General features: G+C 41.4%; 1 protein-coding gene across 2 annotated transcripts in view; it reads right to left on the bottom strand.

The window, feature by feature from the left end:
- Positions 1–17,264, bottom strand: part of ADAM17 (ADAM metallopeptidase domain 17) — a 170,617-nt gene that overhangs the window by 105,247 nt on the left and 48,106 nt on the right. For both annotated transcript variants that reach the window (XM_033936709.1, XM_033936710.1), the window contains one exon: positions 16,658–16,820. In XM_033936709.1, the coding sequence (XP_033792600.1) occupies positions 16,658–16,820 (163 nt within the window). The remainder of the gene's footprint in view (positions 1–16,657; positions 16,821–17,264) is intronic.

The raw sequence follows: 17,264 nt of genomic DNA on the forward strand, positions 1-17,264 counted from the left end.
CCCTCAGGAGGGCATTCCAGGCATCTACCACCCTCTTCGTGAAAAAGATTTTCCTAATATTACTCCTAAACCACCCCACAACCTCAGTTCATGCCCTCTAGTTTGACCATTTTCCTTTCTCTAGGAACGATTTGTTTCTATAATAATACCTTTTGAATATTTAAATGTCTATATCATATCTCCCCTGTCCCTCCTCTCCTCTAGCGCAGTGGTTCCCAACCCTGTCCTGGAGGACCACCAGGCCAATCGGGTTTTCAGGCTAGCCCTAATGAATTGCATGAGAGAGATTTGCAAATAATGGAAATGACAGGCAAGCAAATCTGCTTCATGCGTATTCATTAGGGCTAGCCTGAAAACTCGATTGGCCTGGTGGTCCCTCCAGGACAGAGTTGGGGACCACTGCTCTAGCGTATACATATTCAGTCCTTCCAATCTCTTCTTGTACGTTTTTTAGTGCAAGCCCCATACTATTTTTGTCGCTTTTCTCTGAACCACTTCAAGTCTTTTTACATCCTTAGCCAGATACGATCTCCAAAGCTGAACACAGTACTCCACATGGGGCCTCACCAACGACCTATACAGGGGAATCAGCGCCACCTTTCTTCTGCTGGTTATGCCTCTTTCTATACAGCCCAGCATCCTTCTGGCTACAGCCATAGCTTTGTCACACTGTTTCGTTGCTTTCAGATCCTCAGACACTATCACCCAAGGTCCCTCTTCCCATCCGTGCATATCAGCCTCTCACCTCTCAGTACATACAGTTAGTTCCCTTGGATTTCGACTCCCCAAGTGCATCACTCTGCACTTCTTCACATTGAATTTTAGTTGACAAACTTTAAACCATTCTTCTAACTTTCACAGATCCTTTTTCATATTTTCCACTCCCTCTGGGGTGTCCACTCTGTTAAAAATCTTGGTATCATCTGCAAAAGGCAAACCTTACTTTCTAACCCTTCAGCTATGTAGCTCACAAATATATTGAACAGAATTGGCCCCAACACCGATCCTTGTTGCACTCCACTACTCACCTATCCTTCCTCCAAGCAAATTCCATTTACCACCACTCTCTGGCTTCTGTTCGTCAACCAGTTTCTAATACAGTTCACCATTTTGGGTCCTAAACCCTGCCCGTCAAGTTTATTCAAGAGCCTCATATGTCAACCAGTGTCAAAGACTTTGCTGAAATCTAATTAAATTACATCTTGCACACAACCTTGATCCAATTCTCTGGTTACCCAGTCAAAGAATTCAATCAGATTTGATCAGCACGATTTACCTTTAGTAAAGCCATGTTGCCTTTGATGTTGTATGCCATCCCCACCTTCTAGTATAAATGGCTAGAAACATATTGCTTGAATTTCTCAGCAAGGATTCTTTTTCCTGTCCATCAATACAATATAGGCTTTTGTTTTTCCATGTGTTGCCCCAACCTTCTATGTACCTAAAGGCTTCTCGATGACACCAAGCTTTGAGACACCTATTGAATTTCTCTGTATTTTGTAATCTTTCCTCTCTCTCCCTTTTCATAAGTAGGCAGTACTCTGAAAAGGCTACAGTCTTTACAAAAGGTTCTAACCCTCCTCAAGCTCCCGAAAAGCTTTCTGCGCTCCAAGCGGGATATTGTTGGCCAGGTCATTTGTTCCTAGGTGGATAACATCATCAGTAGTAGAATCCTTAGTTTCTTCTTTAATTATAGTTAGTATTTGATGGGTTCTCTTGGCAGCTGAGGGTCCTGGAAGACATTTCACTATTTTGGGCTCCTTAAACTGAATTCCAAGATTAATGCCTCTGATGATGGAATCCCCTAGCCGCAATAATTTTCCTGACTGAGCTTGAGCTTTTTTATTTATGCTTTGAGGGTGCTTTACTTTTTGAGCTATCTTCACTTGTTCTAGTTCCACCTCAGTTCTTTTTTTCTGGAGCATCATAATGCATTAATGGAGCAAAGGAATTCTGTAGGGACAACAATTGTGAGGTTGGGTGTTTTTGAGTCATAAATCTTAGTTTACCTGAACCAACTGTGACCCCACCTACTCCTGAACTGTTTTAATATTTTAGACAATGGTGATAAAGTGGTATGATTCTGTAAAATGACAGAAGCTTCTTTAATTGTATCCAATTCCTGTTTAAGTTTATTGAGCTCCTGTTTAATACTAGAAAGCTGAAGACAGATGGGGCAAGCCTTAAGCCTCCAGATGGTGTGCCTTGGAACTAAAGCATCACAATGATTACATTGAATAAAAGTCATCTTGATTGGTTGGAATGAGTATTGACTGAGGAGTATTCTTGATTATTGGGTTATCCATATTTGTGTAGCAATCCCTGAGGTTGGAGGGATTATAATGAACCAGCCAAGTTTCCCATCAAACAGCACTGGAGAAGGGGAAGCCCTCACAATACAATCAAATTCTGCTGGAATCTAATTTTTCCCCTTTACAGCCAAATATCCCCCCAAAAAGTAAATATAGAAAGATTCTGCACAAAACCAGCTGAAAGACTAAATCTGCACTATATCTAGGTCTGGCAATGGAAAATAAACCTTATAAAGCTAGCCTGCAGTTCAAGAAACCAAGTTAGGAAAGTTTAGAAAAATTAGCAGCATGAAAACACTAGTCAGTTTGAAAAGACCATCCCCTCTAGTATCACAGTTAGCCAGAAAGGGATAGGAAACTTTTTTTTTTTTTTTGGGGGGGGGGATTGGATTGTTTTTGAGGAGGGAAAGGTCTAGGTTTGAAAACAGAGCAATACAACACAATACAGATAGGGCTAGATTCACTAAGGACACCGATCGTGTCCTGACCACTTTGTAATCACTTAGCGACCCCGACCCGATTCACTAATCTTACTCCAGATTCAATCCGCACATGCAAATGAGGGGGAACGGCATGCAAATATAGGCAGGCAGCGATTCACTAAAAAAAAAAAAAAAATGAGGGACACCGACTGGGCTGGCCGATCAAAAAATAAGCGACTGATAAGGACCATTTGCTCAGGTTCTTTCCGACTGCCCTGCTCTCTGCCCCGACTCGCCACTTGCCACCTTGTTCTCTGCCTGACTCTCCTCTCCAATCTGCCTTCAGTGCTTCTGTCTGGTGACTTCTATTATTCAGGATTCTCTGAGAAATCCTTTCTTGTGTGTCTCATATCCTCTGTTTCAGTATAATGATCGGGTCTGGCTCAACCTGTACCCAGTGGTCCTGCTCTGTCCTTCCTATAAGTGTAAGTCCAGTTCCTGCTTCCTAAGTGAAATTAGAATTACCAAATTCATAGATGCAATAATCCTGTGAAATGCCAGGGTAACAGGAGGCCTTCCCCCCTCCCTGCCCAGCAAAGTTCTGATCAGGGAGTTATAGGGCACCTCAAATGCTGCCCTGACTCACTGCCCTGATTCTCCTGCCCTTCCCCACAGTGCGAGCCCGTGAAGTAAAAAAGTAAAAAAAAAAAAATAAATTCAAAAGCTCTGTAAGCATGTGCAGACCATCTACAGGCAAAGAAAAAGGTCTGCGCATGCGGTCAGTTGGGGAAGTGATTCCGTTCACCCCCATTTGCATGCGATCATGTCGTGAATCGGGCAGACGCCAACCTCATGGATCGGATCGGATTCGTGAGGTTAGAGAATCTAGCCCATAGAGTCAGCACAGTTTAGAGAATAGAATAGATATCAGACTGCAAGACCTATAACCAGACAGTTTAAAATTAAGAATAAGATCAAAGAGCACTTATCAGTGTTATGGTTCAGGTCTTTCAAGGAGAGCACATGGATGGAATACTGCAGGTAGCTTTTTCACTGTTAGAGACCAGCCCACCTCCTGCTGAGATGATTGTCTTTCAATTTATTTATTTATTCAATTTTCTATACTGTTCTCCCAGGGAAGCTCATAACGGTTTACATGAATTTATTCAGGTACTCAATGAGTCAGCCAAGTTCCCCATCAAACAGCATTGGAGAAGGGGCAGCCCTCACAACACAGTCAAATTCTTCTGGAATCTAATTCTCCTCTTTACAGCCAAATATCCCCAATAAATGTAAATATAGCAAGTTTCTGCACAACAAGCATTCATTCCGGATATGAAAAATTATCACAGATATTAAAAAGTGCTGTTAAATTTCACAAGCAAAAGGCAGGGGAGGGACAATAACCGAGCATGAAAGATAAACACTTTTTTTTTTGTTATCAGACTGAAAATGGATTTAGTCTTGTACTGGGCAATCTTCTTTCCCACTGGTAATTTAAATGGAGATTGTTTCTCACTGACTTCCCTACTGTTTCTAATTCTCACCCTCTCCTAGTCCTGTTCGTTCATTCAGCTGAAGACAATTTGGTTTGTTCATGCTGGTTCACATGCTCGCTACTGACTGCTGCCACTATTTCAGTCACATAATCCTATTCATATACTGAAAGAAAGCATTATATTCCTCCAGGTCAAGCAGCATGTCCTCAAACATAGAAGCAGGGCAATGGAGTCTGTGCATAAAACCTTCAATTTCTTTATTTATATATCTATACTAATGTTTTAGCCTGTTACATTAACGGGTGCTAGAGTAGATGTCTGTCTGTCTGTTTTTGTTTTTATTTGTCTCTCTCTCCTTGGACGCTGTCATTCTTCCTGTCTGTGTCTTTCCCTGGCCCCCTGTCTGTCTATCTTTATTTCTAACTTTATCCTCTTCCCTCAATCCTGCATGTGCCCTTTTTTCTTTCTCCTCCCCACTTCCTTCCGTCTGCTCCCCCTGTCCTCCACACTTCCATTCAGTGTCTGTCTCCCTCTCTCTACTTCACCCTCTGTCTAGTCCCTTCCATTCACTGCCATCTCTTCTCTTTCCATCCAGTGTCCGCCCTCTCTCTCTCTGTTCCATATGGCCTCTCTCCATCTCCTCCTTCCTTTTCCCTTGGTCTGGCATACCTTCCTCCTTCCCTCCATGCCCTGCCATCTCTTCTTCCCTCCAAGCCATTCTCTCCCCCTCTGCTCCCTTTCCTCCTTGAACTACTTCATGGGGCAGCAGCAGCATTCACAATTCATTGCTGTTGCTGGCTTCAGGTCTTCCTCTCTGGCTGGTCCTGTCTTCATGAAAACAGGAAGTAGGCAGGACCGGCCAGAGAGGAAGGCCTGAAGCCGGCAACAGCAGCGAATTGTAAACGTTGCTGCTGCCTGAAGCACCCGAGGCAGACGCTTTTCTCCCCTCCCAGCCCAACCCCCGCTGACTCTGCGACCCTCCCAGCGAGATGACTTTAATAACAAACCTCCCTCCAGTGTTGGCAGCCGCAGCACGCTAAACAGGCTGCTTCGCGGCTTTCTTCTGCCGTTGAGTCCCTCTGTTGCGTCATTGATGACGTCATCAGTGACACGGCAGAGGGACTCAACTGCAGGAGAAAGCCGCGAAACAGCCTGTTTAGCGTGCTGCGGCTGCCAACGCTGGAGGGAGGTTTGTGCCGGTATGTGCAGAAGCGATATGTCCCTCCCCCTCCATTACCTGTGCAGCACTTTGCGCGGCACAACCTCCCACGATCCTGAGTCAGCCACAGCGCTCGAGTGTGGGCCCTAACCGCGCATCCGCTCTCCTGCCTGCCACGGACCTACCGATCATGGAACACGCAGGTAGGAGTGCGCATGCACGGCTAGTGTTTTATTATACAGGATAGGTGGTGTATTACATGCAAAGTATGGCTTCTTGGGATTTTATGTTTATCATTTTTTGTCAGCTATTTTGGATTTAGCATTTGTGTTCTGTGTGTGTGACTGAGGTATTCTGTTAGCATGATTTTTCTATGCAGCATTTGGTAGTAATTTGGCTTGTTCAGTTGTCTCGATAGTGGAGGGGATATTTGTGTGAGAGGAAGGGAGACAGGTTTTGTTGATCCTTGTTCTGTATTTGTGATTTATAAAATGACAGTTGCATAGAATATTGTTTCTTTTTATACTTTAATAAACTGATTTCAATATAAAACCATAACTATTCAAGGTTTGTGCAAGATGGGATCAGACAGAGTTCATGGGGATGGGGATTGGACTGGGCAGGGACAGAGTTCACGGGGACAAACTTTGTCCCCGTATCATTCTCTAGGTGCCACTTTCACTAATATAAATATCATAAAATATATTACATTTTGTAATCAAAGAACTTGATAAGAACATAAGAGATGCCGCTGCTGGGTCAGACCAGTGGTCCATCATGCCCAGCAGTCCGCTCACGTGGCGGCCCTTTTGGTCAAAGACCAGTGCCCTAACTGAGACTAGCCCTACCAGCGTACGTCCTTGTTCAGTAGGAACTTGTCTAACTTTGTCTTGAATCCCTGGAGGGTGTTTTCCCCTATGACAGCCTCCAAGTTTTCCAGCACTCTCTGGGTGAAGAAGAATTTCCTTACATTTGTACGGAATCTATGCCCTTTCAACTTTAAAGAGTGCCCTCTCATTCTCCCTACCTTGGAGAGGGTGAAAAACCTGTCCTTATCTACTAAGCCTATCCCCTTCAGTATCTTGAATGTTTCAATCATGTCCCCTTTCAATCTCCTCTGTTTAAGGGAGAAGAGGCCCAGTTTCTCTAATCTGTCACTGTACGGCAGCTTCTCCAACCCCTTAACCATCTTAGTCTCTCTTCTCTGGACCCTTTCGAGTAGTACTGTGTCCTTCTTCATGTACGGTGACCAGTGCTGTACACAGTACTCCAGGTGAGGGTGCACCATGGCCCGGTACAGCGGCATGATAACCTTTTCCGATCTGTTCGTGATCCCCTTCTTTATCATTCCTAGCATTCTGTTTGTCCTTTTCGCCGCCGCCGCACACTGAGTAGACAGCTTCATTGACTTGTCAATCAGAACTCCCAAGTCCCTTTCCTGGGAGGTCTCTCCAAGTACCACCCCAGACATCCTGTACTCTTGCCTGAGATTTTTGTTACTGACATGCATCAAAGTATAGTCTAAAAGTAAAACATATCCTAAAAAAAGGGTTAATCAAATTAATATCTGTAAAATAAGAATTTTAAACATTGTATTTGCATGACATACAGTTTAACTCCATTAAGAGTTGGAGTCGGCACATTTTCACCGACTCAGACTACAGTAACCCAAAAATTGCTTCTGACTCCACACCCTGTACAGAAGAACTAAACAGGCCATGACTGTGCTTGAATGCAATGCGGTTCGAACACAGTTTGCATTCACTTCATCTACAGCCATAATAAGGGAGAACAATTATCTGACATCTTCATAACAGAAATTCATAACACAACTGGTGATGGATGGATCAAAAATATTGTACTTCATGATAATAGTTGTACACTCATAAGAACAGGTGAGACCACTATTTTTTTTCAATTTCAAGAATTGGTTTTACTGTTCTCTGGGACTGTGATCGGATATATTTTAGTCAAAGGGAGAGTAACCAGATATTGGGCAGGCAGGACTTAGGATTCTGATCGTGGATTGTGATTTTTAGTCTGTCTTTAATTTTAGGCTCACTGGACTAAATTTTGTGCATCAAATTTATGTGATTATCATCCACATGCACTACCATAATGATTTTTCCACTTGTACCCAACAAAAAGCAAAAAATATTTTACAGATAAAAGTTCACTAATAATATCATTTTAGTTTAGATTAGGCAAGTTTACCCTCCTCAGGATGGTGGGATCTTGGAAGCTTGCACTCAAAGCAACTTGATGAGAAGGGATGAAAAAAAAAAGTGAATATAATCTTCACTGAGGAAGATGCGGGGGAGATATTCATGCCAGAAATGTATTTAATGGTGATAAATTGGAGGACAGAAACAAATCTCTGTGACTCTGGGAAATGTAATGGACAAACTAAAGACTAACAAATCACCAGGACTAGAATACATCTCAGAGAATTCACTAGAGATTTGCACAGGGACAGAAATCATACCTGTCCCTGTCTATCCCCAGTGCAATCAAATCCATTCCCGCCCGTCCCCATAAACTTCAGAAGTTGTTATTTCATATAATAATGCTACTGAATTAGAGGCTCTGATAGAGACCCATTTACAAATAAGCAAAGACACTTTATTAATTTGGAAATATTAATTGGGAAAAATATATACTTTGTAAATGGGTCTCTGTCAGAGCCTCTAATATAAATACTCTAGTTGATGAGGACCCTCAAACAATATCGGCTGAAGACTTCCTCTGAAGGTGGCCAAATATCTCTTTTACCAAGCCTGGAAGGCAGCAGCAGTGCCTTTAAGTCACTGATGCCGACACCTCAGTGGCTCAAGGATGCTGTCAGTGACTGCAATGCTGGTAGAAGGGAGTTCTGGCTACTTTTGGAAGAAGTCCTCAGTTGGCGGTGCTTGGGAATCCCTACCAGCTACAACAAGGATCAGCAAGTACTTCAACACTAGAGAAAAAAACAGAAATGAATTTCCTTTTCTGTTAAACAGAATACAAAGACATCTGCTATATACATTTCCCAAAGCTAATGTATTTCAGTCAATACAAGGTCATGCATTTGGGCTGCAAAACTCAAGGGAACAGTACAGATTAGGAAGTGAAGAGCTTATGTGCATGACAGAAGAGCGGGACTTGGGTGTGATTGTATGTGATGATCTTAAGGTGGCCAAACAGGTTGAAAAGGTGACGGCGGAAGCCAGAAGGATGCTAGGTTGCATAGGGAGAGGTATGGCTAGTAGGCAAAAGGAGGTATTGATGCCCCTGTATAAGACTTTGGTGAGACCTCATTTAGAATATTGTGTACAATTCTGGAGGCCGCACCATCAAAAAGATATAAAAAGGATGCAGTCGGTCCAGAGAAAGGCTACTAAAATGGTATGTGGTCTTCATCATAAGGCATATGGGGACAGACTTAAGGATCTCAATCTGTATAGTTTGGAGGAAAGGCAGGAGAGGGGAGATATGATAGAGACGTTTAAATACCCATGTAATATAAACGCGCATGAGTAGAATCTCTTTAATTTGAAAGGAAAGTCAGCATAGGATGAAGTTAAGAGCATAGGATGAAATTAAGAGGCGATAGGCTCCGGAGTAATCTAAGGAAATACTTTTTTACTGAAAAGATGGTAGATAAGAACATAAGCAATGCCTCCATTGGGTCAGACCTGAAGTCCATCGTGCCCAACAGGTCCAGGACCTGTGCAGTAATCCTCTATCTATAAGCCCTCCATCCTTTTTTCAAGCAGGAAATTATCCAATCCTTTCTTGAACCCCCAGTACCGTACTCTGTCCTATTTCGCCCTCTGGAAGCGCATTCCAGGTGTTCACCACATGCTGGATAAAGAAAAACTTCCTAGCATTCGTTTTGAATCTGTCCCCTTTCAACTTTTCCAAATGCCCTTTTGTTTTTTTATGTTTTGAAAGTTTGAAGAATCTGTCCCTCTCTACTCTCTCTATGCCCTTCATGATCTTGTAGGTTTCTATCATGTCTCCTCTGAGTCTCCGCTTTTCCAGGGAGAAGAGCCCCAGTCTCTCCAATCTTTCAGTGTATGAAAGGTTTTCCATGCCCTTAATCATTCGTGTTGCTCTCCTCTGGACCCTCTCAAGTATTGCCATATCCTTCTTAAGGTACGGTGACCAATACTGAACACAGTACTCCAGGTGTGGGCGCACCATTGCCCGATACAACAGCAGGATGACTTCTTTCGTTCTGGTCGTAATACCCTTCTTAATAATACCCAACATTCTGTTTGCCTTCTTCGCGGCTGCTGTGCATTGTGCTGTTGACTTCATTGTTGTGTCCACCAGTACACCCAAATCTCTTTCAAGGTTACTTCCCTCTAATACTAATCCCCCCATTTGGTAGCTGAACATCAGGTTCTTTTTCCCTATATGCATAACCTTGCATTTCCCTACATTGAAGTTCATCTGCCATTTATTTGCCCACTCCTCCAGTTTGTTTAGGTCCCTTTGTAGGTCCTCACACTCTTCCGCAGTTCTAACCCTTCTACAGAGTTTAGTGTCATCCGCAAATTTTATAACTTCACACTTCGTCCCCGTTTCCAGGTCATTAATAAATACATTGAACAGCAGCGGTCCGAGTACCGACCCCTGTGGAACTCCGCTCGTGACCCTCCTCCAGCCCGAGTAGTGACCCTTCACTCCAACCCTCTGCCTTCTGTTTGCCAACCAGATGCATGGAACAGTCTCCCAGAAGAGGTGGTGGAGACAGAGACTGTGTCTGAATTCAAAAGAGCCTGGGATAGGCATGTGGGATCTCTCGGAGAGAAAAAGAGATAATGGTTACTGCGGATAGGCCATTTGGCCTTTATCTGCCATCATGTTTCTAATAAATTCCTTTTTTTTTACCTTTGTTGTCTGGAGATTTCTTTTTCCATCAAGTCTGTTCGTTTCTCTTTTTTCTGCTTTTCTTCCTCTCTCTCTCTCTCCACTTCCATGTGCAACATGTCTCCCTCTCCGTCTCATTCCCTCCCTTCCTATAAAGGGAGTGGGAAAGGAGAGAGGGGGAGAGAGAGATATCCAGGATGGATTTCCTCTATACACTCTACTGCCAAGTGCAACATTTCTCCCTCTCTCATCCACTGGCTTCTGTACAGCATTTTTTTTTTTTTGTCCCTCTCTACCAGTCCCATACCCAAAATTTCTCCTTCTATCAACCCTCCCCAATACCAAGCTACATCTTCCTCCCAACCCTCCACCACCATGTTCAACATTCCTCCCCTTTTGCACCTTTCTAATTATCCCACCATTCCCTCTCCACCACAACATCCAATATTTCTCCCTCCTTCCTCTCCACCACTATTATGTCCAAGAAAGAGGGAGAACTGTTGCTTTCCCCATGTACACCATCTCTCTTTCCCTCCCACACCAAGTACCTATGTCCAACAATTCTCCCTTTCTCTTCTTTCCCCCACCAGCAGTCTCTCTCTTTTCCTCCCTTCCCACTACCCCACCTGTGCAGCATCTTTTTTCTCTCCCTTCTTAAACCCCAGCCCATGCAGCTTCTGTCCTTCACAGCCCCTCCAGCATTTGTCCTTTCTTGCATTCCCAACCCCCCAAAAAAAGCTGGTGCAGCATATGTTCTCACCCACCCCCCACCAAAATTTTATATTGACTGGATAAATGTCACATTTAAAAAAATGCAAGGGAGATAAAATTCTTATATGAAATAAATGATTGCATCATGGAGCAACTGGTCCAGGAACCAACAAGAAGGGGAGCTATTTTAGATCTAGCCTTTAGTGGAGTGCAGGACTTGATGCATGAAGTAACAGTCCACCAGGCAACAGTGAATATAACATTATCAAACTTGAGTTAATGACTGGAGTGAAGACATTAGGGAAATCTATGATAAAAGACATTAGGGCATCTATGATAAAATGAGGAAAATGTTTTAAAAAAATGAAACAATGCTAAAAGGAACAAAATAATTAAGGGGTAGAACTCCTCTCATATAATGAAAGGCTTAAGAGGTTAGGGCTCTTCAGCTTGGAAAATAGAGGAGGTATATGACAGAGGTCTATAAAATCCTGAGTAGTGTAGAATAGGTAAACGTGAATCAGTTGTTATTCTTTCAAAAAGTACTAAGACTAGGGGATACTCAATGAAGTTACATGGTAAAACGAATAGGAAGAAATATTTTTTCACTCAGAAACAGATTCTGCAAATGGTGCGACTATCGACGGCTGCCTACAAAAATGCCACCAATTGTGTGTCAATCACGCAATGGCGTTGTTTGCAGAATCACAACTTGTATGAAAATGTGGGCCAGGGTTTTGAAGGCCTACATTTCCAGCACCTTTAACGTGAATTACATCTACAGAGGTGCCCAACGGCATTCGCAGTGGGTGCCTCCATTGTCACGATTACAGTGCCACTTTGAGAGACGCAGGTAGATAACTATATTTTAAATGGGCTTTTAAGTAGGTTTTATGGATGCGGGTCACTTATGTTAGGTGGTGGTAATAAGAACATAAGAATAGCCTTATGGGTCAGACCAATGGTCCATCAAGCCCAATAGCCTGTTCTCAGGGAGGCCAATCCAGGTCACTAGTACCTGGCCAGAACCCAAGGTATAGCTATATTCCATGATATCGATACAGGGCAAGTAGTGGCTTCTCCCATGTCTCTCTCAATAATAGACTATGGACTTTTCCTCCAGGAAATTGTCCAAATCTTTCTTAAAACCAGCTACGCTATCCACTTTTACCACAGCCTCGGGCAATGCATTCCAAAACTTAACTATTCTCCAAGTGAAAAAATATTTCCTCTTATTGGTTTTAAAATTATTTCCCTGTAAGTTCATCGAGTGTCCCCTAGTAATTTTTGACGAGGTGAAAAATCGATCCACTTGTACCCATTCTACTCCACTCTGGATTTTGTAGACTTTAATAATATCTCCCCTCAGCCGTCTCTTTCCCAAGCTGAAGAGCTCTAAACTTTTTAGTCTTTCCTTATATGAGAGGAGTTCCATCTCCTTTATCATCTTGGTCGCTCTTCCTTGAACCTTTTCTAGCGCCACTATATCTTTCTTGAGATAAGGAGACCAGAATTGAACGCAGTACTCCAGATGAGGTTGCATCATGGAGCGATATAAGGGCATTATAACATTCTTATTCTTATTAACGATCCCTTTTTTAATAATTCCTAGAATCTTGTTGCTTTTTTGGCCACCGCCCCACATTGTCTACAATGACACCCAGATCCTTTTCTTGGGTGCTAACCCCCAAGGTGGGCCCTAGCATCTGGTAACTGTGATTCAGGTTATTCTTCTCAATGTGCATCACTTTGCATTTGTCCACATTAAATTTCATCTGCCACTTGAATGTCCAGTCTTTCAATTTCCTAAGGTCTGCCTCCAATTTTTCACAATCCGCATGCGTTTTAACAACCTCAAACAGTTTAGTGTCATCTGCAAATTTAATCACCTCACTTGTTCAAATTTCCAGATCTTTTATAAATAAGTTATATAGCACCGGTCCCAGTATAGACCCCTCCAGCACTCCACTGTTTACTCTCCTCCAATAACCAATTCCTAATCCACAACTGAACTTTACTACCTATCCAATGACTCTTCAATTTTCTCAGGAGCCTCTCATGAGGAACTTTATCAAAAGCTTTCTGATAATCTAGATACACGACATCAACCAGCTCACCTTTATCCACATTTATTCACACCTTCAAAGAAATCAAGCAAATTGGTGAGGCAAGATCTCCCTCATTAAATCATGTTTGCCTATGTGTTCCACAATTTTTTTTTTTTATAATTGTTTCCTACTGAAGCCTAATTAAAATGCCATTTGTAGAATCTGCCTCTCAATGAAAAGTTAAGCTTCAGAACTGGCTACTCTTATTTTAAGGATGGTACTGAAAGAACTCAAATATGAAATTGCTAGTATACTGTTAGCGATCTGTTACCTGTCATTAAAACTGTCTGTAATATCTGAAGATTGAAATGTGACCAATATAACATCAGTTTATAAAAATGGTTCCAGTAGTGATCTGGGAAATTGTCTGACAAATAGAAATTATTATATAGAATAAAATTACTGAATACAAAGAGAAATGTGGTTTTAATGGTACAGAGTTAACATGGATTCAGCAAAGGGAATTTTTGCTACATTGTTTGAAGGTATGAATAAACACATAGATAAAGGTAAGCCAGATGATTTAGTGTACCTAGATTTTCAGAAAAACTCCTGAGAAAAAAAAACAAAAACCATGGTATGTTCCGTTATGGATTGGGAACTGGTTAAAAGATAACATAAGAACATAACATAAAAGTTACCATACTGGGATAGTCCAAAGGTCTATCAAGCCCAGTTTATGTTTCCAACAGTAGCCAACCCAGGTCACAAGTATCTGGCAAGATCCCAAGGAGAAAACCAGATTCAAAAAAGTAGGTAGAGTTCAATAGCCAATTCTCTTCATGGTGGAAGGTGGATAAGTAGAATGCCCCAGGAATCTGAATTGGAACTGGTAGATTTTATCATACAAGGGATGAGTGAGGCGAGATGATTAAATATGCAGATGACACAAACTGGAAGGCTGGGCATCCAGCTGGTAGATGAAATTTAATGTGGACATGAGCAGAGTGATGGACATTGGGAAGAATAATTCAAATCATAGCTACTTGATGCTCAAATTTCTGCTCTGTTGAAACCCTCCAATTTTCACTTCTCTATAACTCACCTCTTAACTTTCTTCTTATCTACCTCCCTCCTCCAGTCACCAAAACCTTGCTTATTCCCCTCCTATCCACAATCATGGACTTCAGTATCTCTCACCCAAACCCTATCATTTTGGTGGAATTCAATATAAATTTTGATCAGCCAAACCATCCAAACACTTATGAACTCTTAACACTAATCTCAGACATATCCCTAACACCCCTGATTTCATCCCCCACCCATCAAGCAGGACATACTATCGACATGATCTTTGGACCAAAAATCATTGCCCATATCTTTCAAAATCAAACAACTCATCCTATTCCATAGTCAGACCATGGTCTAATCAGCCTTTATCTCCATTCATCCACAAATCATTTTCCAGCCCAACACCGCTCTTACACGTATAGAGATCTTAAAATCACCGACAGCACAATAAAAAAATTCTCTCAATCTTGACATACAAGAATTTGCTAGACACGACATAGAAGAACAATCAATCATATGGAAAGATATAAAACGTTCTCTTATTGACTCTTTAGCCCTATCCCAAGACAAAACTTCAAACTCACTCTCTAAAATAAACAAACCTTGGTTCACAGAAAATTTAGCTCTTCTTTGTCACCAATTACGATCTTTAGAACACAAATAGTGGCAATCTCGCTCTCCTATAGCCCTCCACCAATACAAAGAACTTGCGACTCACTACAAGTGTTCAATACAAACTGCCAAAAAAGAATACTACTCAACATACATAACTAACGCCTGCAATTCCTCTGCACTTTTTAGCATTATTTGATCTCTCTCTCCATACTCAAAAAAGAACCCCCCTCCATAACTCAATCAACCATCTGCCTCAGAACTGGCTAATTACTTTGATCAAAAAATAAGATATTAGATCAAATCTAGGCCACTCTATACCTACAAGATCCTTAGATCCTACTAACCAAACTGACCATCTTTTCTATAGCACACTTTCCAACTTCAAGCTTCCCTCTCTTCAAGATCTATTTAAAGTCATACAGTCCACTAACATTTCTAACAATCTAACTGAGAATATTCCACCCTCCATTCAAAAAAGATTCTTCTCTCTCTTTGGCCCCTTTCTCCTTGAAATAACTAAAAGCCTTTCAACCAACGTAGTCCCAAAAATCTGGAAATCTGCCCTAGTCTGCCCCAAAATAAAGAACCAAAACTTAGATGAAACCCAATGCTCTAACTACCGACCCATTGCCAATCTGTCCATTATTGCCAAACTCACGGAAAAAATAGTATTTAACCAACTATCTTGATTTCATTGAGAAAACCAATGCCCTCCACCCAAATCAAATGGGATTTCGCCTAAACCACTCAACAGAACAATCTCTTCTCGGACTTACCACCACCATCTACTACTTTCAGGACCACTGCAAATCCGTTCTCCTAATATCACTTGCCCTATCAGCAGCGTTTGATACCATCTCGAGAATTGCGGAATTTCAGGCTCTGCACTTCTCTGGTTCACCTCCTATTTTGAAGATCGCAATTTCAAAGTACATGCAAAGGAACCTCATCAATCACAATCACCCAATCATACGGCGTCCCGCAAGGCTAAATTCTTTCTCCCTTACTCTTCAATATCTTCCTTGCTCCTCTTTTAACTTTAGCCCAATCAATTGGATTCGCCACCTTTGCTTATGCCAATGACATCCAACTTCTTCATCCCATCAACCCCTCAAACATCTCAGACATTCACTGATAATCTCTCACCTTGACTATTGCAACTCTTTATATTACAGTATTACTCAAAAAGAAACACGTCGACTGGAGCTTATCCAAAATACTGCTATCAAACTAATCCATAAAGCCAGAAAGTATGATCATGTCATCCTTCTCCTTCAAGAAGCCCACTGGTTACCAATCTCACACCGTATGACATATAAAATTCTCTTGCTTGTTTTCAAAATTTACACGTTCTCCAGTTTTCCTCGAAATACATCATTCCTTACTCCTCATCTAGGGCCCTTAGATCCGCTGACCAGAACCTGTTAACCGTTTCCTCGATTAAAGATCTAAAGATCTTTATTACACCAGAAACACAAATTTCTCTGTCACAGCTCCTACACTCTGGAATTCTATGCCATCCCACCAACGCCATGGAAATTCTCTCAATAAACTTAAAACCAATCTTAAAACCTTTTTGTTCCAGGACGCATTCCAAACAATAAGATAACACTGCTCTTTCAAACGCAGCGCCCTTCTTCCTTTCCCTCATGAGAACCGCTTCTATGAAGTGATGTTCCTTCCCATCCACTCATACCTCTTCTTATTTTTATTTTTTTATGTAATTACTCTTCTTCAAATGTTATTGTCTTAACCTTGTTCCCTCTACTCCTTTTTATTTTTAAAATTTTATGTTTTATATTATTTCAGCATTGTAAACTGACCAGATACATGTCGATGATCGGTATAACAAATGTGGATAAACTTGGAAACTTGGAACCCATTAGATGTATGAATTATACCGATACAGATATCTCAATTTATATACAACAGACATGCATTTTCCTGATTAATATACATGTACCTGATATGACGGATTCAGCATTCTCATTTTGAAAATTCTCATCTTCAGATTTTATATAGCCACATACTTTTGAGGACCTCAAATGTCCATGGTTCTTAATGTCTTCAGATCGATACACCAATATTCTTTTATCCCGGGCATTGTCAACAAACCTCCAAAGAGGCTAAAAGTAAAAGAGAATCACAGTTTTACTCACATTCACACCTTGAAATGTAAACAGCTAGGTTAGGGTGTACAAGCATCTTCATGCAGAGATAAAGGGTCGAGTCTGGCTAGCCAAAATACAAGAAAAAAGAGATTGTTACAGATTTTCAAGTCCCTGAAATTTTAAATTAAGGATTTGCATTTATCTTGCCTTTCATTTAACGTTTCAAGTTTATTAAAAATTTGATTGATTACCTATCATGGTTTCATGGTTTACATTAAAATATGGGAACATAAAAACAAACATGAAACAAATTACACGGCCAAGGACAAACTCACTATCACAAAAAAAGGACGGGGTAGAACTAAAATAAATTCAAGAAAAGTAAACATAAAGAGGTTAAAATAAGAGGGAGTGAAAAAGGGGAAGGTTGTTCTTATTCATGGCTCTGGCTTACTAAAT

Source organism: Geotrypetes seraphini, chromosome 3 (assembly GCF_902459505.1).
Source record: "Geotrypetes seraphini chromosome 3, aGeoSer1.1, whole genome shotgun sequence".
Taxonomy (NCBI): Eukaryota; Metazoa; Chordata; class Amphibia; order Gymnophiona; family Dermophiidae; genus Geotrypetes; species Geotrypetes seraphini.